Source organism: Siphateles boraxobius, unplaced genomic scaffold (assembly GCF_051911475.1).
Source record: "Siphateles boraxobius isolate OS27281-9 unplaced genomic scaffold, OSU_SipBor_1 202, whole genome shotgun sequence".
Taxonomy (NCBI): domain Eukaryota; kingdom Metazoa; phylum Chordata; class Actinopteri; order Cypriniformes; family Leuciscidae; genus Siphateles; species Siphateles boraxobius.
Window position 1 is genome coordinate 287,192 of NW_027508814.1, and position 21,681 is coordinate 308,872.

Sequence of the window (21,681 nt, forward strand, 5' to 3'; positions counted from 1 at the left end):
TAGTGTGTATATATGTAAATAGCAATAGTATTTTGCATGATTACTGGTGCTGCATAGGTCATGAATGGCCTGGAAGGTTTTATTTCCACATTACAGGTTCCCTGGGAACTTCTTAATAATTATAATCATGATCACTGCATGAACAGTGTGTCGAACATGAGGATGTGATCAGATAAACATCAGAAACACAGACGACTGAGTGCCAAAGCTGGTTTATTGTTTTTATTACAAAAATAAAATACAAATGACTATAGACACAGCAGACGTCTTACTAAATAACGCGTCTATAAAAACGCCACACGGCTGTCAGTGCTGCAATTACAAATCAAACACGCCAGTAGGTCTGAGCATCTTCATCATCATCATCTGCAGAAAACCTGACGGATGCTCAGATGTACGTTACACACGTCAGCTCCACTATTATAAGCGAGTATGAAGTCAAAACAGCTCGACGTGCTTTACAGAAGAGCTGGCGCTGTGATTTGGCTCGATAATAAACATCACTTATTATTACACACATTTGAACAAAAGAAATCATCTGACGCCTCAGATTTCACAGTTCCAGGATGAATCCATCTGAAACAGAGGCGCTTACGAACAACAGACAAGTTATTGAGTTAGTACACAAACTAAAACCACAAACAAGCGTCGCGGGCAGACAGTAATGAGCGCCGGTGAAGAGATGAAGCTGTCGCTGGATCACACCGGGACATGAGCGCTATTGCTGATGAGTCCTTGTGTTTTGCATAGCCTAGTTAGTTAGTTAGTTAATCTGGTTCTCCAGCGTGAAAAAGGCACAGAATCTGTAAACTTTGCAGGATTTGCGTTGGAGAAATTCAGTGCAACACACAGGGTTCAGAGGGATGATGCGGAAACAAGCGTGAGAACAACAGAAAACATTCTGAAACAACATGATATTGATTTTAGCCCTTGATGCAGGTAAACGTCACGTGATTCAAACAGAACCGTCAAGCAACTATCAGCCCGAGGCTCTACGACACGCAGCTTTGCGTTTGTGCTTTACTAATAAACTAGATCATAACGCTGAGGCAGAGTCATGTGACGCTGCTGATGTCATTCACACACTCACACACACAGGTTTACAGTAGCAGTGCGAGATGGGAAAGGCCACAATCTTTCAGACACACACGTATGAGACGGTCAGCTGACTGTTGATCTGCTCTCTCAGCGCTCATGGGATTTTCAGGCACACAAACACATGAAAACACACACGCCCTTTACACTCTGTGTGTGTGTGTCGCTCTGGGCCGCAGTCATGGTGAGAAACGAGCAGTGGCTCAGTGGAGGAAAGCGTGAGGGATGCTGGGAAACAGAAGCTCAGAGTCTCTCTCACTCATGATCTGTCACACGAGGCGTTCGGGTTCTGGCTCGGGTTCTGGTTCTGCTGGATCTTTCCCAGCGCTGGAACAGCACCCGGCCGCCCCCTGACACCCCTCGGCCTCCTCCGGGCCCTGGTCCAGCCGGCACACACACACCTCGATGCCTGAGTCCCCGGTCACGTGCCGGCGCCGGCTGTTCTCCTGGTCTGGGACCGGAGCGGGCGGGTCCTGTGGGTTCTGCGGGTCCACAGACTCGGAGTACGGTGGAGGTGGTGTCGGAGGATGAGCCAGAACCTCCTCATAGTCCGGCAGCTTACAGTCCGTCCATAAGCCTGGAGAAACACACACACACACACACACTCGGATCTGAGGCCCGATACATGATGAGGTCACACTACTTCATTTGCAGATGCATAAAACACATCAAAGGCATTCGTGACGTGACATTCTATTTATTCTAAATAATATTTACTAATATAAAATATAGGGCTGCAACAACTAATCGTTACTGAAAATCATCGACACCGAATGTCATCGATTAGTCGCTTCTGCCGACCTTGCGCGGAAAACTTCCGGCAGTTGCACTGAATAACACATTTCTATGGACAAAATGAATCTAAAAACAGTGGAGGAAACCGAGTGAGCTGTTGCGGGATCTGTGAGTTTGTATTTTTCTTTATCATCTTCATTTCTGATGTAGGTATTTAAACTGTCCTTTTGCTTTATAGCTCTTTTGTGCATAGCATAAATATATCCACTGTGTTTTTAGAGCATTCAGTTGGCAAATTTATTTGAAGGCCAGCTTTTGTCAGGACGTGGAATAGTGTTTTATTCATACAAAAAATATAAAAACTGTCCGTTTTAATCCGATTAATTGAAGAAATGACGGTTCAGTGTTTGTGATGGGTGTGTGTGTGCCGGTGTGTGTGTGTGTGTGTGAGACTCACGCAGGTTGAGAGGAGCAGGAGTGATGAAGGAACTGGACGCCCCCTGATACGCCATCAGGCTGATCTCTCGCTGTCTCTGCTCCTGCTGGAGTCGCATCTTCACCCGTCGGTGTCTGTACGCGCAGCAGCAGCTCAGCATGATGATGAGGGTCCAGACCAGCCAGAACCCTAGACACACACACACACACACACACACATCTCTTTAACCTGGCATACACATAGAAATTATACAGTCCTATTATTCAAATCAGCATAAATTAGGTCATCCAGAACCGGGAACACTTCCTATAACACATGATGTACTCGCTACATCATAAGAAGAATGGCATCTACACTAATTTTAGTCTTTCTGCTTATTCCGAGGTTTACTGTAATCAGCCAGATCCGGGCCGTATCCAGATCAGATGGTGGACATGCGCCTAGTCACGACCACAACGCATGATGTAATCAGCCGGGTCCGGGCCGTATCCAGATTAGATGGTGGACCTGCGCCTCTTCACAACCACAACGCATGATGTAGTCAGCCGGATCCGGGCCGTATCCAGATCAGATGGTGGACCTGTGCCTCGACACGACAATAACTCATGATGTAGTCAGCCGGATCCAGGCCGTATCCAGATCAGATGGTGGACCTGCGCCTCTTCACAACCACAACGCATGATGTAGTCAGCCGGATCCGGGCCGTATCCAGATCAGATGGTGGACCTGTGCCTCGACACGACAACAATTAATGATGTAGTCAGCCGGATCCGGGCCGTATCCAGATCAGATGGTGGACCTGCGCCTCTTCACAACCACAACTCATGATGTAGTCAGCCGGATCCGGGCCGTATCCAGATCAGATGGTGGACCTGTGCCTCGACACGACAACAATTAATGATTTAGTCAGCCGGATCCGGGCCGTATCCAGATCAGATGGTGGACCTGCGCCTCTTCACAACCACAACGCATGATGTAGTCAGCCGGATCCGGGCCGTATCCAGATCAGATGGTGGACCTGTGCCTCGACACGACAATAACTCATGATGTAGTCAGCCGGATCCGGGCCGTATCCAGATCAGATGGTGGACTTGTGCCTCGACACGACAACAATTAATGATGTAGTCAGCCGGATCCGGGCCGTATCCAGATCAGATGGTGGACTTGTGCCTCGACACGACAACAACTCATGATGTAGTCAGCCGTATCCAGATCAGTCATATTGTAAAAAGCGCTATATAAATAAAGGTGACTTGACACACACACACACACACGCATACACACACACACCATCATCATCATCATCGGTGCAGTGGATGACGTGATCAGTGTGTATCTGTCAAAAGCTGCTCATCAACATCACCAATGCTTTCAAACATGTTCTATTCATGATCTCGTGTGATTGAGAAACTTCATGTAATCTTTGTACTTTTAAAAATAAATTGTCACATGGCCATTCAAAACTAGTGAGACAAAAAGGTGGTAAAACGGGATCAGTCAGGTACGATTACTCTCATGCAAATACATAAAGGCTTTGACACGTCTATTTGAAGATCTGACAGATACACTGAGAAATGTGTGTGAGAATGTGTGTGTAACATGAATCTGCAGGTGTGTGTGTGTGTGTGTGTGTAACAGATGTATTTGGAGGTGTGCGTGTATGTGTGTGTAACATATGAATGTGCAGGTGTGTGTGTGTAACATATCTGCAGGTGTGCGTTTACGTGTGTGAGTGTGTGTGTGTAACAGATGAATTTGGAGGTGTGCGTGTATGTGTGTGTAACATATGAATGTGCAGGTGTGTGTGTGTAACATATCTGCAGGTGTGCGTTTACGTGTGTGTAACATGAATCTGCAGGTGTGTGTGTGTGTGTGTGTGTAACAGATGTATTTGGAGGTGTGCGTGTATGTGTGTGTAACATATGAATCTGCAGGTGTGCGTTTACGTGTGTGTGTGTGTGTAACATATGAATGTGCAGGTGTGTGTGTGTAACATATCTGCAGGTGTGCGTTTACGTGTGTGTAACATGAATCTGCAGGTGTGTGTGTGTGTGTGTAACATATGAATCTGCAGGTGTGCGTTTACGTGTGTGTAACATGAATTTGAAGGTTTGTGTGTGTGTAACAGATGAATTTGCAGGTGCAGGTGTGTGTGTGTGTGTGTGTGTGTGTGTGTGTGTGTGTGTGTGTGTGTGTGTGTGTGTGCGTGTAACAGATGTATACCTCCAAATACATCTGTTACACACACACACATAAACGCACACCTCCAGCATGTTTATGTGTGTGTGTAACGGATGTATTTGGAGGTGTGTGTGTGTGTGTGTGTGCGTGTGTGTGTGTGTGTGTGTAACAGATGTATTTGGAGGTGTGTGTGTGTGTGTAACAGATGTATTTGGAGGTGTGTGTGTGTGTGTAACAGATGTATTTGGAGGTGTGTGTGTGTGTGTAACAGATGTATTTGGAGGTGTGTGCGTGTATGTGTGTGTAACATATGAATCTGCAGGTGTGTGTATATGTGTGTGTGTGTGTGTGTGTGTGTGTGTGTGTGTGTAACAGATGTATTTGGAGGTGTGTGTGTGTGTGTAACAGATGTATTTGGAGGTGTGTGTGTGTGTGTAACAGATGTATTTGGAGGTGTGTGTGTGTGTAACAGATGTATTTGGAGGTGTGTGTGTGTGTAACAGATGTATTTGGAGGTGTGTGTGTGTGTGTAACAGATGTATTTGGAGGTGTGTGTGTGTGTGTAACAGATGTATTTGGAGGTGTGTGTGTCTGTAACAGATGTATTTGGAGGTGTGTGCGTGAATGTGTGTGTAACATATTAATCTGCAGGTGTGTGTGTGTGTGTGTGTGTGTGTAACAGATGTATTTGGAGGTGTGTGTGTGTGTGTAACAGATGTATTTGGAGGTGTGTGTGTGTGTGTGTGTGTGTGTGTGTGTAACAGATGTATTTGGAGGTGTGTGTGTGTGTGTGTGTAACAGATGTATTTGGAGGTGTGTGTGTGTGTGTGTGTGTAACAGATGTATTTGGAGGTGTGTGTGTGTGTAACAGATGTATTTGGAGGTGTGTGTGTGTGTAACAGATGTATTTGGAGGTGTGTGTGTGTGTAACAGATGTATTTGGAGGTGTGTGTGTGTGTAACAGATGTATTTGGAGGTGTGTGTGTGTGTAACAGATGTATTTGGAGGTGTGTGTGTGTGTAACAGATGTATTTGGAGGTGTGTGTGTGTGTGTAACAGATGTATTTGGAGGTGTGTGCGTGTATGTGTGTGTAACATATGAATCTGCAGGTGTGTGTATATGTGTGTGTAACATGAATCTGCAGGTGTGTGTGTGTGTGTGTGTGTGTGTGTGTGTGTGTAACATGAATCTGCAGGTGTGTGCGTGTATGTGTGTGTAACATATGAATCTGCAGGTGTGTGTGTGTGTGTGTGTGTGTGTGTGTAACATATGAATCTGCAGGTGTGTGTGTGTGTGTGTGCAACATATGAATCTGCAGGTGTGTGTGTGTGTGTGCGTGTATGTAACATATGAATCTGCAGGTGTGTGTGTGTGTGTGTGTGTGTGTAACATATGAATCTGCAGGTGTGTGTGTGTGTGTGTGTGTGTGTGTGACATATGAATCTGCAGGTGTGTGTGTGTGTGTGTGTGTGTGTGTGTGTGTGTGTGTAACATATGAATCTGCAGGTGTGTGTGTGTAACATGAATCTGCAGGTGTGTGTGTGTGTGTAACATATGAATCTGCAGGTGTGTGTGTGTGTGTGTGTAACATATGAATCTGCAAGTGTGTGTGTGTGTGTGTGTGTGTAACATGAATCTGCAGATGTGTGTGTGTGTAACATATGAATCTGCAGGTGTGTGTGTGTGTGTGTGTGTGTGTATGTGTGTGACATATGAATCTGGAGGTGTGTGTGTGTGTGTGTGTGTGTGTGTGTGTGTGTGTGACATATGAATCTGCAGGTGTGTGTGTGTGTGTGTGTGTAACATATGAATCTGCAGGTGTGTGTGTGTGTGTGTGTGTGTGTGTGTGTGTGACATATGAATCTGCAGGTGTGTGTGTGTGTGTGTGTGTGTGTGACATATGAATCTGCAGGTGTGTGTGTGTGTGTGTGTGTGTGTGTGTGACATATGAATCTGCAGGTGTGTGTGTGTGTGTGTGTGTAACATATGAATCTGCAGGTGTGTGTGTGTGTGTGTGTGTAACATATGAATCTGCAGGTGTGTGTGTGTGTGTGTGTGTATAACATATGAATCTGCAGGTGTGTGTGTGTGTGTGTGTGTCATATGAATCTGCAGGTGTGTGTGTGTGTGTGTGTGTGTGTGTGTGTGTGTGTGTGTGACATATGAATCTGCAGGTGTGTGTGTGTGTGTGTGTGTGTGTGTGTGTGTGTGTGTGTGTGTGTGTGTGTGTGTGTGTGTGACATATGAATCTGCAGGTGTGTGTGACATATGAATCTGCAGGTGTGTGTGTGTAACATATGAATCTGCAGGTGTGTGTGTAACATATGAATCTGCAGGTGTGTGTGTGTAACATATGAATCTGCAGGTGTGTGTGTGTGTGTGTGTGTGTGTGTGTAACATATGAATCTGCAGGTGTGTGTATGTGTGTGTGTGTGTGTAACATATGAATCTGCAGGTGTGTGTGTGTGTGTGTGTGTGTGTGTGTGTGTGTAACATATGAATCTGCAGGTGTGTGTGTGTTACACATGAATCTGCAGGTGTGTGTGTGTGTGTGTGTGTGTGTAACATATGAATCTGCAGGTGTGTGTGTGTGTGTGTGTGTGTGTGTGTAACATATGAATCTGCAGGTGTGTGTGTGTGTAACATATGAATCTGCAGGTGTGTGTGTGTGTGTGTGTGTGTGTGTGTGTGTGTGTGTGTGTGTGTGTGTGTGTAACATATGAATCTGCAGGTGTGTGTGTGTGTGTGTGTAACATATGAATCTGCAGGTGTGTGTGTGTGTGTGTGTGTGTGTGTAACATATGAATCTGCAGGTGTGTGTGTGTGTGTAACATATGAATCTGCAGGTGTGTGTGTTTGTGTGTGTGTAACATGAATCTGCAGGTGTGTGTGTGTGTGTAACATATGAATCTGCAGGTGTGTGTGTGTGTAACATGAATCTGCAGGTGTGTGTGTGTGTGTGTGTGTGTAACATATGAATCTGCAGGTGTGTGTGTGTGTGTGTGTGACATATGAATCTGCAGGTGTGTGTGTGTGTGTGTGTGTGTGTGTAACATATGAATCTGCAGGTGTGTGTGTGTGTGTGTGTGTGTGTAACATATGAATCTGCAGGTGTGTGTGTGTGTGTGTGTGTGTGTGTGTGTGTGTGTGTGTGTGTGTGTGTGTGTGGTGTAACATATGAATCTGCAGGTGTGTGTGTGTGTGTGTGTGTGTGTGTGTGTGTGTGTGTGTGTAACATATGAATCTGCAGGTGTGTGTGTGTGTGTGTGTGTGTGTGTGTGTAACATGAATCTGCAGGTGTGTGTGTGTGTGTGTGTGTGTGTGTGTGTGTGTGTGTGTGTGTGTGTGTAACATATGAATCTGCAGGTGTGTGTGTGTGTGTGTGTGTAACATATGAATCTGCAGGTGTGTGTGTAACATGAATCTGCAGGTGTGTGTGTGTGTGTGTGTGTAACATATGAATCTGCAGGTGTGTGTGTGTGTGTGTGTGTGTGTGTGTGTGTGACATATGAATCTGCAGGTGTGTGTGTGTGTGTGTGTGTGTGTGTGTGTGTGTGTGTGTAACATATGAATCTGCAGGTGTGTGTGTGTGTGTGTGTGTGTGTGTAACATGAATCTGCAGGTGTGTGTGTGTGTGTGTGTAACATATGAATCTGCAGGTGTGTGTGTGTGTGTGTAACATATGAATCTGCAGGTGTGTGTGTGTGTGTGTGTGTGTGTGTGTGTGTGTGTGTGTGTGTAACATATGAATCTGCAGGTGTGTGTGTAACATATGAATCTGCAGGTGTGTGTGTGTGTGTGTAACATATGAATCTGCAGGTGTGTGTGTGTGTGTGTGTGTGTGTGTAACATATGAATCTGCAGGTGTGTGTGTGTGTGTGTGTGTGTGTGTGTGTGTGTAACATATGAATCTGCAGTTGTGTGTGTGTGTGTGTGTATGTGTGTGACATATGAATCTGCAGGTGTGTGTGTGTGTGTGTAACATATGAATCTGCAGGTGTGTGTGTGTGTGTGTGTAACATATGAATCTGCAGGTGTGTGTGTGTGTGTGTGTGTGTGTAACATATGAATCTGCAGGTGTGTGTGTGTGTGTGTGTGTAACATATGAATCTGCAGGTGTGTGTGTGTGTGTAACATATGAATCTGCAGGTGTGTGTGTGTGTGACATATGAATCTGCAGGTGTGTGTGTGTGTGGGACATATGAATCTGCAGGTGTGTGTGTGTGTGTGTAACATATGAATCTGCAGGTGTGTGTGTGTGTGTGTGTGTGTAACATATGAATCTGCAGGTGTGTGTGTGTGTGTGTGTGTAACATATGAATCTGCAGGTGTGTGTGTGTGTGTGTGTGTATGTGTGTAACATATGAATCTGCAGGTGTGTGTGTGTGTGTGTGTGTGTAACATATGAATCTGCAGGTGTGTGTGTGTGTGTAACATATGAATCTGCAGGTGTGTGTGTGTGTGTGTGTGTGTGTGTGTGTGTAACATGAATCTGCAGGTGTGTGTGTGTGTGTAACATATGAATCTGCAGGTGTGTGTGTGTGTGTGTGTAACATATGAATCTGCAGGTGTGTGTGTGTGTGTGTAACATATGAATCTGCAGGTGTGTGTGTGTGTGTGTAACATATGAATCTGCAGGTGTGTGTGTGTGTGTGTGTGTGTGTGTGTGTGTGTGTAACATATGAATCTGCAGGTGTGTGTGTGTGTGTGTGTGTGTGTGTAACATATGAATCTGCAGGTGTGTGTGTAACATATGAATCTGCAGGTGTGTGTGTGTGTGTGTGTGTGTAACATATGAATCTGCAGGTGTGTGTGTGTGTGTGTGTGTGTGTGTGTAACATATGAATCTGCAGGTGTGTGTGTGTGTGTGTGTAACATATGAATCTGCAGGTGTGTGTGTGTGTGTGTAACATATGAATCTGCAGGTGTGTGTGTTTGTGTGTGTGTGTAACATATGAATCTGCAGGTGTGTGTGTGTGTAACATATGAATCTGCAGGTGTGTGTGTGTGTGTGTGTTTGTGTGTAACATATGAATCTGCAGGTGTGTGTGTGTGTGTGTGTGTGTAACATATGAATCTGCAGGTGTGTGTGTTTGTGTGTGTGTAACATGAATCTGCAGGTGTGTGTGTGTAACATATGAATCTGCAGGTGTGTGTGTGTGTGTGTGTGTGTGTGTAACATATGAATCTGCAGGTGTGTGTGTGTGTGTGTGTAACATATGAATCTGCAGGTGTGTGTGTGTGTGTGTGTGTGTGTGTGTGTGTGTGTGTGTGTGTGTGTGTGTGTGTGTAACATATGAATCTGCAGGTGTGTGTGTGTGTGTGTGACATATGAATCTGCAGGTGTGTGTGTGTGTGTAACATGAATCTGCAGGTGTGTGTGTGTGTGTGTGTGTAACATATGAATCTGCAGGTGTGTGTGTGTGTGTGTGTGTGTGTGTAACATATGAATCTGCAGGTGTGTGTGTGTGTGTGTGTGTGTGTGTGTGTGTAACATATGAATCTGCAGGTGTGTGTGTAACATATGAATCTGCAGGTGTGTGTGTGTGTGTGTAACATATGAATCTGCAGGTGTGTGTGTGTGTGTGTAACATATGAATCTGCAGGTGTGTGTGTGTGTGTGTGTGTGTGTGTGTAACATATGAATCTGCTGGTGTGTGTGTGTGTGTGTGTGTGTGTGTGTGTGTGTGTAACATATGAATCTGCAGGTGTGTGTGTGTGTGTGTGTGTGTGTGTGTGTATGTGTGTGACATATGAATCTGCAGGTGTGTGTGTGTGTGTGTGTGTGTGTGTAACATATGAATCTGCAGGTGTGTGTGTGTGTGTGTGTAACATATGAATCTGCAGGTGTGTGTGTGTGTGTGTGTAACATATGAATCTGCAGGTGTGTGTGTGTGTGTGTGTAACATATGAATCTGCAGGTGTGTGTGTGTGTGTGTAATATATGAATCTGCAGGTCTGTGTGTGTGTGTGTGTGTGTGTGTGTGTGTGTGTGTGTGTGTGTGTGTGTGTGTGTGTGTGACATATGAATCTGCAGGTGTGTGTGTGTGTGTGTGTGTGTGTGTGTGTGTGTGTGTGTGTGTGTGACATATGAATCTGCAGGTGTGTGTGTGACATATGAATCTGCAGGTGTGTGTGTGTGTGTGTAACATATGAATCTGCAGGTGTGTGTGTGTGTGTGTGTGTGTGTGTGTAACATATGAATCTGCAGGTGTGTGTGTGTGTGTGTGTGTGTGTGTGTGTAACATATGAATCTGCAGGTGTGTGTGTGTGTGTGTGTGTGTGTGTGTGTGTGTGTGTGTGTGTGTGTGTGTGTGTGTAACATATGAATCTGCAGGTGTGTGTGTGTGTGTGTGTAACATATGAATCTGCAGGTGTGTGTGTGTGTGTGTAACATATGAATCTGCAGGTGTGTGTGTGTGTGTAACATGAATCTGCAGGTGTGTGTGTGTGTGTGTGTGTGTGTAACATATGAATCTGCAGGTGTGTGTGTGTGTGTAACATATGAATCTGCAGGTGTGTGTGTGTGTGTAACATATGAATCTGCAGGTGTGTGTGTGTGTGTAACATATGAATCTGCAGGTGTGTGTGTGTGTGTGTGTGTGTGTGTGTGTGTGTGTGTGTGTGTGTGTGTGTGTGTGTGTGTGTGTGTGTGTGTAACATATGAATCTGCAGGTGTGTGTGTGTGTGTGTGTGTGTGTGTGTGTAACATATGAATCTGCAGGTGTGTGTGTGTGTGTGTGTGTGTGTGTGTGTGTGTGTGTGTGTAACATATGAATCTGCAGGTGTGTGTGTGTGTGTGTGTGTGTAACATATGAATCTGCAGGTGTGTGTGTGTGTGTGTAACATATGAATCTGCAGGTGTGTGTGTGTGTGTGTGTGTGTGTAACATATGAATCTGCAGGTGTGTGTGTGTGTGTGTGTGTGTGTGTGTGTGTGTGTGTGTGTGTGTGTAACATATGAATCTGCAGGTGTGTGTGTGTGTGTGTAACATATGAATCTGCAGGTGTGTGTGTTTGTGTGTGTGTAACATATGAATCTGCAGGTGTGTGTGTGTGTGTGTAACATATGAATCTGCAGGTGTGTGTGTGTGTGTGTAACATATGAATCTGCAGGTGTGTGTGTGTGTGTGTGTGTGTGTAACATATGAATCTGCAGGTGTGTGTGTGTGTGTGTGTGTAACATATGAATCTGCAGGTGTGTGTGTGTGTGTGTGTGTGTGTGTGTGTGTGTGTAACATATGAATCTGCAGGTGTGTGTGTGTGTGTGTGTGTAACATATGAATCTGCAGGTGTGTGTGTTTGTGTGTGTGTAACATGAATCTGCAGGTGTGTGTGTGTAACATATGAATCTGCAGGTGTGTGTGTGTGTGTGTAACATATGAATCTGCAGGTGTGTGTGTGTGTGTGTGTAACATATGAATCTGCAGGTGTGTGTGTGTGTAACATATGAATCTGCAGGTGTGTGTGTGTGTGTGTGTAACATATGAATCTGCAGGTGTGTGTGTGTGTGTGTGTAACATATGAATCTGCAGGTGTGTGTGTGTGTGTGTGTGTGTGTGTGTGTGTGTGTGTGTGTGTGTGTGTGTGTGTGTGTGTGTGTGTGTAACATATGAATCTGCAGGTGTGTGTGTGTGACATATGAATCTGCAGGTGTGTGTGTGTGTGTAACATGAATCTGCAGGTGTGTGTGTGTGTGTGTGTAACATATGAATCTGCAGGTGTGTGTGTGTGTGTGTGTAACATATGAATCTGCAGGTGTGTGTGTGTGTGTGTGTGTGTGTGTGTGTGTGTAACATATGAATCTGCAGGTGTGTGTGTGTGTGTGTGTGTGTGTAACATATGAATCTGCAGGTGTGTGTGTGTGTGTGTGTGTGTAACATATGAATCTGCAGGTGTGTGTGTGTGTGTGTGTGTGTGTAACATATGAATCTGCAGGTGTGTGTGTTTGTGTGTGTGTAACATGAATCTGCAGGTGTGTGTGTGTAACATATGAATCTGCAGGTGTGTGTGTGTGTGTGTGTGTGTGTAACATATGAATCTGCAGGTGTGTGTGTGTGTGTGTGTGTGTGTAACATATGAATCTGCAGGTGTGTGTGTGTGTGTGTGTAACATATGAATCTGCAGGTGTGTGTGTGTGTGTGTGTGTGTAACATATGAATCTGCAGGTGTGTGTGTGTGTGTGTGTGTGTGTGTGTGTGTAACATATGAATCTGCAGGTGTGTGTGTGTGACATATGAATCTGCAGGTGTGTGTGTGTGTGTAACATATGAATCTGCAGGTGTGTGTGTGTGACATATGAATCTGCAGGTGTGTGTGTGTAACTCACACCACAGCTCGTAATAGTAAGTGCAGCACTCGGTCTCCCCGCAGCAGTAGCCCATCTCACAGCGGTACTGTTCATTGTTCACACCGAAACAAAACTCCTTCCCCTGCAAACAAACACAAGCATTCAGCGAGACACACACACACACACACACACACACACAAGCTGTGAGGTTTATGTCAGTGTTGGAGTCTGACAGAAAACACTCAAGAGTCTCATCCTTCAGGCCCAGTACAAACACAAATTCATCCTTTCCAAGCCAGATGATTTTATTTGTGTCAAACATTCAACTATTATGCTCAAGATAAAGCTGAAATAAACGAGTCAATAAATACATATGAACCATTCTATATAAAATAATAATATGCATAAAAATGAGCCCTAATATTGTGTAAATAAATAGGAAACACCCCAGTCAGTCTTTATTGATTTGCTGGATCATTTACACAATAACCTTTTTTAAACAATCAGTACAAGCCAAACCCCGAACCTCACAAACAGACACAAACCCGGCAAACACACAAAAACACTACAAAACCTCAAACACTACAGACAAAACGATCAATAAGCATATATATCTATTCATATCATCACCTCAAATGTCTATGATTTAAACATGTAAAACATTTATGTCGATTCTAAATACCCGGTAAGAAGCAGGATAACGAACATTGTGTTTCGGTAACCGTGTTTTATGGCTTTGTTTCAGTTGTTTATCGAGGCCTCCACACCGCACGAATCCCCGAGCTCGAGTTCAAGCACTCTCCGCCTCAGAGGCCCTGCCGCCGGCTTACCTGAACTAAACACGCCGCTGCGCAGAGAAGCCCCACGGCGGGGCACAGCGTCTTCTGCGGCATCTTTCTGCGCGTTTCTTCCCAAACTCCAGTTAATCACAAGTTAATCATAAAGCTTCAGATGAACAGACGCGCGTCATGTCTGTGTGGAGAATGTGATGATCCACAGAGGGCAGCAGCATTACAATCACAGCAATAACACACACACGCGCGCGCACTCACTCACTCGCTCGCTCGCTCGCTCACACACACACACACACACACACACACTCTCTCTCTCTCTCTCTCTCTCTCTCTCTCTCTCTCTCTCTCTCTCTCTCACTCACTCACTCACACACACACGGCTTATCATGTGCGAGTGTCGCTGCATTTATAAACGTTTGTATCAATAACAAGTACTTGGGTGTTTTGTTCATTATATTTATTTTCATATAAAAGCAACAGAACTTAAATTACATCCAGTTTATTAGCAACACTGTGCACGAGCGTGAGTCCCGGCTTGCCTGCGCTTCTCCACTGCTCCTCTCACCGCAGCCGCTACTCTCCACTACACTACAGGCGAGGGAAGGCGCATCTCACACAAGACTATTTTTACAAAACGGCTTCTACGGGGCCATAACGTAAGATACAAAGTAATGGAGCCTTTTATACATTGTCGTGTTTCTTTAGAAATGAATAATGGACAAATGAAGTCTTTGGACGCCTCAGATATAAAGTTTTTCACTGTCAAAGTGACGCCAAAATGAATGGGAGTCAATGGAATGCTAACAGCAGATGAAGTTCAGCTACACCGGCGGCTTCAGGCTTTAGTTTCCGGCTGATGGATTACGCGCTTGATCCAGCCCAATTTATTCTTCTGCGTCGAACTCACGCCGTAGCGTGACATATTTATAATATATACCTTAAATAACGGAGTATATATGCATTATTCCATCGTGCCGGCGCCTCACACAGAGAACCTATTCCAGCATTTCGATCTTGCAGCCTGTTCATTATCAAAATAAAATAGTCAACCTAACATGTAAAAATTACACTGCTCTGTTTAAATAGTCAGTAGTAGGCTACAATTCGTGCCATTCAGAGTCAGCACTGCTCCACTGTGTGTTTACTAGCACATTTGCGCATGTGAAGATGGCGACTGATATTGGAACATGAGTGAAGGAGCCTACAAACAAAGCCTGTAATAAATAATAGTTTAAAATACAAAAACATTGCGAATATGGACACATTTTTATGTGCACGTGCACATTCACTTGCGCTTTAAATTATTTCGTTATGCCTTGTTTATAGTAATTTTTTTTTCATTCTTGTTCTGTTCTGAATATCATTAAATTTAAAGGATTTGTTGTGGAATATTTTTAGTGTATTTTTTAAGCATAACGCAAACGATAGTAGGTTATTAATTGGTTAAAATTCTTACAAACCGGTTAATTAGCATCCCTGTATAAAGAGTGATTGTGACCTTCTTTACTTAATGGCAGGAAATTATATTTAAAAAAATCAATAAATATACTTTTTTCAGCTTTCTGAGTATTGGTAACATGGTTGCATCCAGCACATATATATATATATATATTATAAAAAGTGTGCCTTTGATACCTGAGCTGGACAAATCAAATTGTTTAATGTTATATTGCCTGTTTTTGTGAAATACATATAAATAAAAAAAAGTAAAATAAAGGGCCAATTTTTCAAAATTATGGATGCCTAAATTGTCCTCCCAATCCTGTAATGAGGCTTTGTGTCACTCTCTCCTGAAGCTGATCTCGCTGTCCCCGTGCCTACTTGATGCTCCAACTGTGAGGGTTTTTTATTTTTATTTTTTATTCAATGCCATAAGAACAGAGGTATCACATATTCACAATATTACATTAACTGCCGGAAAATTTTTTTTTAAATATTTTTTTACATAAAATCCAGTGTTTTCAAAGCATTGCATGTTTTCATTGCTTTTTTGTTTTTAGTTTGTTCCAAAAGATGTACATATAATTTAAAGTCATTTATAAAATGTGGAAAATTTGGTTTACCTTGAGCCCACTTGTTTTTATGTATATGGTATTTTCCTAATAAAATAAATAACTGTATAATATGCTGTTCTTTGCATTCCAAATTGTCTTTCTGAGTATAAAAAAGCACATCAAAAACACAAATTTCCATCATACACTTCAGTTTTCTATTAATACAGGTTTCTAAATCTTTCCAAAATAATCTTGAGTAAATACAGTGAAAAAACAGATGCAAAATTGTTTCTTTCTCTAGTGCATAAAATTCACAAGTATACGAAATATTAAGATTAAATCTTTCCAAAACATGCTTAGCAGGATAAATTCTGTGAAGTATTTGTAAGACACTTCCTAATTTTGTTATTGACACAACACTTATTTGGTAATTTCCATGCTTTAACCCAAGAGATATCAGCTAATAAAGAAGACCAAAAGAATCTTGCTGCAGGAAAAGACACAGAGCCAAGAGCTTTCCTTATAATCATATTGCTACATTTCTGTTGTAAAACATCAACATTATCAATGAAAATTTTACCACAAATATTGTCCATGTTGATTTCCACTGAATCAGCGTTTTTTAAGAGTAAAATCAAACTCTTTGGAATCGCATCAAGAACAATAGCAAACTCTCTTGGTTTAACTGGTAATTTACATTTTTGTAGAAATTCAGTATATGATAACAAATATCCATTGGAATTAACCAATTGTCTTACTAATATAATCCCTTCATTGAACCAAGTGTGATAGAATAGTGATTTGTTTTTAAAAAGTATGTCTTTGTTATTCCATATGAAATAGTGGTGAAAAATTGTGTTTATATACCAATTTCCATGCTAGCAGGGCTTGTCTGTGGAAACTGGCCAATTTAACAGGAATTTTGTCAGCAGAAAAATTACATTTCAACAAAAAATCTATGCCTCCAAGAGTATTAAATATATAATTTGGAAATACGTTCCAAAGACTTTCTCTATTCTTCAAAAACTCAATCAACCATTTAATTTTAAAAGTGTCGTTAAGTGTATTATAATCTAAGACCTCAAGTCCCCCTTGTTCTTTGGTGTTACATATTACCTCCTTTTTTAAATAATGTGGTCTTTTCCTCCATAGGAAGTCATAAAGTATCTTATCTAATTCCTTAATCACCTTAGGAGGCACATCTAATGATAAAGATGTATATACTGATCCAGATATACCTTCCGACTTTGACAATAATACCCTCCCAATTATTGATATATCCCTCATTAACCACCAATTAAATTTATTTTTTGTTCTCTCAATAATTGGTTCAAAATTTAACTGACTCCTTTGTTTTTCATTTTTACAAATTATATACCTAAATATATGTTAATTGGTGTTTAACTGGGATGTTCTGTTTGCTGGGATAGGGCTTGGGTGCCGCGTTGCATTCTGGGACGTGGCGGCCATGTTGATGGCCTCGCGAATGTAAACATACAGCAAGTTGAACGAGAAGAAGCAGAGTTGGGAGAGAGAAAAAAGATGCTAAAATCCCTAAAAGGATGTGAAATTTACCGGGATACGTTAAATAGGGAAGCCAAGAACCGGTATGTGGACAAAATCGGCACTATTAACGGTTTGGATCCATATGAATTTCCAACAAAGAGTGGAGCACCGACGACGACTTGCTGCCGCAGTTTTGCATAACACACATCTTCGGCTACCCTGTGTGTGGTGTGAGCGCTACACTTCAGTTCCAAAGCTACAAGTCATTGGAGTCTCACGTCCAGTTCACAAGTGTTCAGGAGCGGCAGATCATAAAGCCGGAAAACAGTGGGAACACAGTAATCCGGGCAAAGGTAAACCGCGCTCCACCTAGCTGCTGGTTTAGTAACCGTTAGTGCTAACAAACATTCACACATGTACTTTTAACTATGTGTTTCAAAAGTGCAGTTAGTACCTGTCAATCCTCCCGTTTTTTCCGGGTTTCTCGCGTATTTAAGCTCTTTTCCCGCTGTCTTCCCGTTTTTGTATTTTCGAAACTGTTCGGAAGTGTAGCGCTCACACCGAAGATGTCTGTTATGCAAAACTGAGCGGGAGTACGTCTATAAACAGTGCGCAGTGGTCCGATTAGCAGTAAAGGAGGCCATCAACATGGCGGCCACGCCAAGTAATGACGTCACGGCGCCCAAGCCCTATTCGCAGAAGTTCAGATATTTCAACGGATCCAAAGCTCAAATCGGATCCGAATGTTCCGCTGCTCCCGTACTGTCCATTGGAAATGAATACTTCCGGTCCGACAGCTGTCGTGTGTCGTGTGCAGTGGAAAGGCGGCTTGAGTATCTCCGTGTATCACACACACACACACACACACACACACACACACACCTCATCTCATTCATATGGATAATATCGCTTTGGCTCCTTTCGCTAGTATTTCAGACATCCCAAGTCTCCCGGAAGTACCGGGAGTCTCCCTAGCGGCTCCCTGATGCCCGCAAATTAGTTAAAATCTCCCGCAATCTAGAGCTCGTGAGCACGAGCGCGCATGCGAGACAGAGACTGTGCTCCAAACCGTGTAGCGCGCGCACGACAGAGAGGGAGAGAGCGAGAGACCTTGCGTGTGTGCCTCATGAAGCGCATGTAAGACAGAGAGCATCCTGATTGGCCTGTTTCCGTAAGTCAACCAATCAATTGTCAGTGTGGACGGGCTTTTATCTCTTCTCCCGAACCGAATTAATCAGTTCAGACTAAAGTAAACACAGGAGCACCATGGCAGAGGGAGAGTGCCCCAAAAAACGAAAATATAAGACACATTTTACGCCAGACTACACGAAAGTGTACCCGTCTTATAAGAGTGAAACATCTGTTATTATGGAACATAACCTGCCGTTCCATGTGTGTAGGCACACAGGCGAGTTATTTAGGAAAATGTTTCAAGACTCTGAGATTGCAAAAAATGTTGCCTGCTCTTACACTAAGACAGCAGCTATGATGAACCTGGCACTGGAAGCTGAATATTCAGAGGATTTGTACAAGTTAATGAAGACATGTGCAATATCATCATGTGTGAGAAGGAGTGTGCCATTTTAGTCAGGTACTACAGTGAAGCACAGGATAAGGTGACAATTGGATTTGTAGACATGCCAGTGTGCAATGATGCCAAAGCTGCCCACATATTCAACTGCATTGCATCATCCATGCATGACAAAGGCCTTGAATGGTCTAATTGCGCAGGATTCAGCAGTGACAACAACTGCAATGTCATGATTGGTAAAAACAACTCAGTCTTATCAAGAGTGAAAGCACAGGCACCGTATATATACAGTGTTGGCTGTCCAAGTCACTTGGTTAACATATGTGCCAAAACTGCTGCTAAAGAGCTCTCAATGTCACCTGAGGAATTGCTAATTGACATCTACTACTAGGCAAGGCAAGTTTATTTATATAGCACATTTCATACACAATGGTAATTCAAAGTGCTTTACATAGAAGAAATTAAAATAATCAAAAGAAATCAGAATAATTAAAACATAGAATAAAATACAGTACGAACAGTTGGAGGAACAGTGGCACAGTGCTCATTCAGTAAATGCACCGCTAAACAGAAGTGTTTTGAGTCTGGAAGTGACTGTGACTGTAGGAGCACATCTGATCTCTTCTGGAAGCTGTTCCAGTATAGTAGCTAAAAGCAGACTCGCCATGCTTAGACTGAACCCTCGGTGTTTCTAGCTGATGTGATCCTAATGATCTGAGTGATCTGTTGGGTTTATATTCAGTGAGCATATCTGCAATGTATTTGCAATGTATGTACTACTTTGAGAAAAGTTCAAAAAGAAGAGAAGACCTTAAGCAGTTTCAGGACTTTTGCAATGTAGCCCAGCAGAGAGTACAAAAGCACTGTCCAACACGTTGGCTTTCTTTAGGAAAAGGGTTGGACCATCTGCTCAACCCATGGCCAGCCTTTAGGTCTTATTTCGAATCACATAGTGAGAATCAGAAGTCCTATGACATTCAGAAGAGGTTGACAGACCCACTATGAAACTTTACACTTGTTTTCTCCACAATGTCACACAGTGCTTTGATAAATTTAATTTGATTTTTCAAAACAAGGCACCAGTTCTTTTCAAGTTAAATGACAGTGTGGAAGAATTCCAGCATGCCATAGCAAGCAGATTTATTGTGTCACAGGTATTGAGAGAACTGAAATTGCAGGAGATAGATGTGAGCAACCCGGAAATTCACTGTCCAGATGAAGAACTTTTTGTTGGGTTCTTGGCGAGGAGGCATTTGCTAAGTGAGGAAGCACTCTCCACTCACAAGACGAAGCAATTCTTCAAAGATGCCAGAGCATTTTATGTCAGAAGCTTTCAAAAAGTAAAGGAAAAAGTTCCCAATGAGAGACCAAATCTTGACAAATCTGTCAGTGATCAATCCAGAGAACCAAGATGATGTGAAACCAGAGCAAATTTTGACTTTGGCAGAGAGATTTCCAAATGTGATGAAGGCAGATGCCAGAGAACAACTCCATTTAGAAATCCTGGATTATGTCTCAACTAACCTGGAAGTACTGGTGCCAAATTACAAGAATTCACCAGTCGATGAGTTCTGGGGGAAGCTGTCCAAAGTAAGATCTGTGAGCTCAGGCCAGCTGAGATTCAGGGAGATCAGTCAGCTGATGAAGGTGCTATTGGTGCTGCCAAATTCTAACTGTGATGTGGAAAGGGCATTCAGCATTGTGCGTCACATCAAGACAGAATTTAGGAGTCAGATGTCTCACCAAACACTTGTGAATCTGATGTCTTGCAAGATAAACAAATTCATTGACACAGATTGCTATGAGGTTGATTTACCTCCCTGAAATGATTTTATGCAGGTTGGGATGTCTGGTATTTAAATGTTTTCTAGCGGTCTGTGTTCATTAGCAAACCGCATTATTATTTACAGAATTAAATAACAGCGCTCACAATGGACTTAACACTTTGTTATTACACGTTACAGATCACAGATCATTAGAAAACTGCTTGTTATTTTTAAAAACTCAATTAAATCAATGATATAACCTATACGTGTCTTCTCAGTGAGCAACAGAAGAGCCTCAGCTGAAGTCACGTGGTGCTTCTTCATTTTCTCATGTAAGTTACACTAGATGGCCTATTAGATCATATAAAAGTAGAATGAAGGAGATTATTTCATCAAGTCAGGGTTCGTGTTCAGTGAACCGGGTAGATCGGTCATTTAGCATGTGATTTAATCTCATTCAGCAATCAGCAGAAAGCGGATGCAAAGCGCAGTTATAGGTGTGCACATACGATTGTTTATTTATTCATATTTAACATACAGAACATACCGTTTTTTGAGCGCATGTTAGACTTATATTTACCGACAGCGGTGGGCGGAGAGGAGTGTAGGGAACAGGCAGTGTTTGGGTCACCTCTTCTAGACCGCAGGTGCACCTGTCCCGACCCGTCCACAGGGCTCTGTCTGCCAGTCTGATCCAAGACCTGCCTCCGCCACATTTACCCTGTCGCCGAAGGGCTTGTACGGTGAAGTGACGGCATACGCAGAGAGGGGTGCGCAGACCCTATCCACAGCCCCACTCCTGAATCCAGTTTCTCAGTGGAGATCGAGCTTGGTAATGTAACAAGCAGAGCCCACTCGATCAATACAGTCCTCCATACGTGGCAGGGAAAAGGAGTCTGGTTTTGTTACATCATTAACCTTACGGTAATCAGTACAAAATCTTACCGTCGAGTCAGGTTTGGGAACTAAAATACAGGGTGAGCTCCATGGTCTTTGACTGGGAAAGGCCCAACCATGCTGTAACAAATATTCTACTTCTTTTTTCATTAATTCACGCTTCGTTGGGTTGAGCCGATATGGATGTTGATTCAGTGGCCTACACTCGCCTACATCGATATCGTGTTTCAACACTGTATTCTGGGTCGGGACATCAGAAAATAAAGTAGGATACTTGTGGATCAGATTTACAACATCCTCACACTGTGCCTTAGGAAGATACAAGAGATATGACTTCAAATCACTCAAAATAGAGGAATTATTCAAGCGCATTCCCAGGCCATGAGCGTCACTTTTGGTCAAGCCATCATCCACAGGATTATACATGGTTTGCTTGACACTCGTGGACAAAACAGA

The 21,681-nt window shown here is 43.0% G+C and overlaps 1 protein-coding gene across 1 annotated transcript; it reads right to left on the bottom strand.

Annotated features, from left to right (window-relative positions):
* Positions 1–196: 196 nt before the first annotated feature.
* Positions 197–13,875, bottom strand: wbp1 (WW domain binding protein 1). The gene is made up of 4 exons (XM_077237502.1): positions 13,568–13,875; positions 12,777–12,879; positions 2,288–2,455; positions 197–1,672 (listed from the first exon to the last, which is right to left on the bottom strand). The coding sequence occupies exons 1-4, from the start codon at positions 13,628–13,630 to the stop codon at positions 1,365–1,367; spliced, it is 642 nt and encodes a 213-aa protein (XP_077093617.1). The 5' UTR covers positions 13,631–13,875; the 3' UTR covers positions 197–1,364.
* Between the last annotated feature and the right edge of the window lie 7,806 nt (positions 13,876–21,681).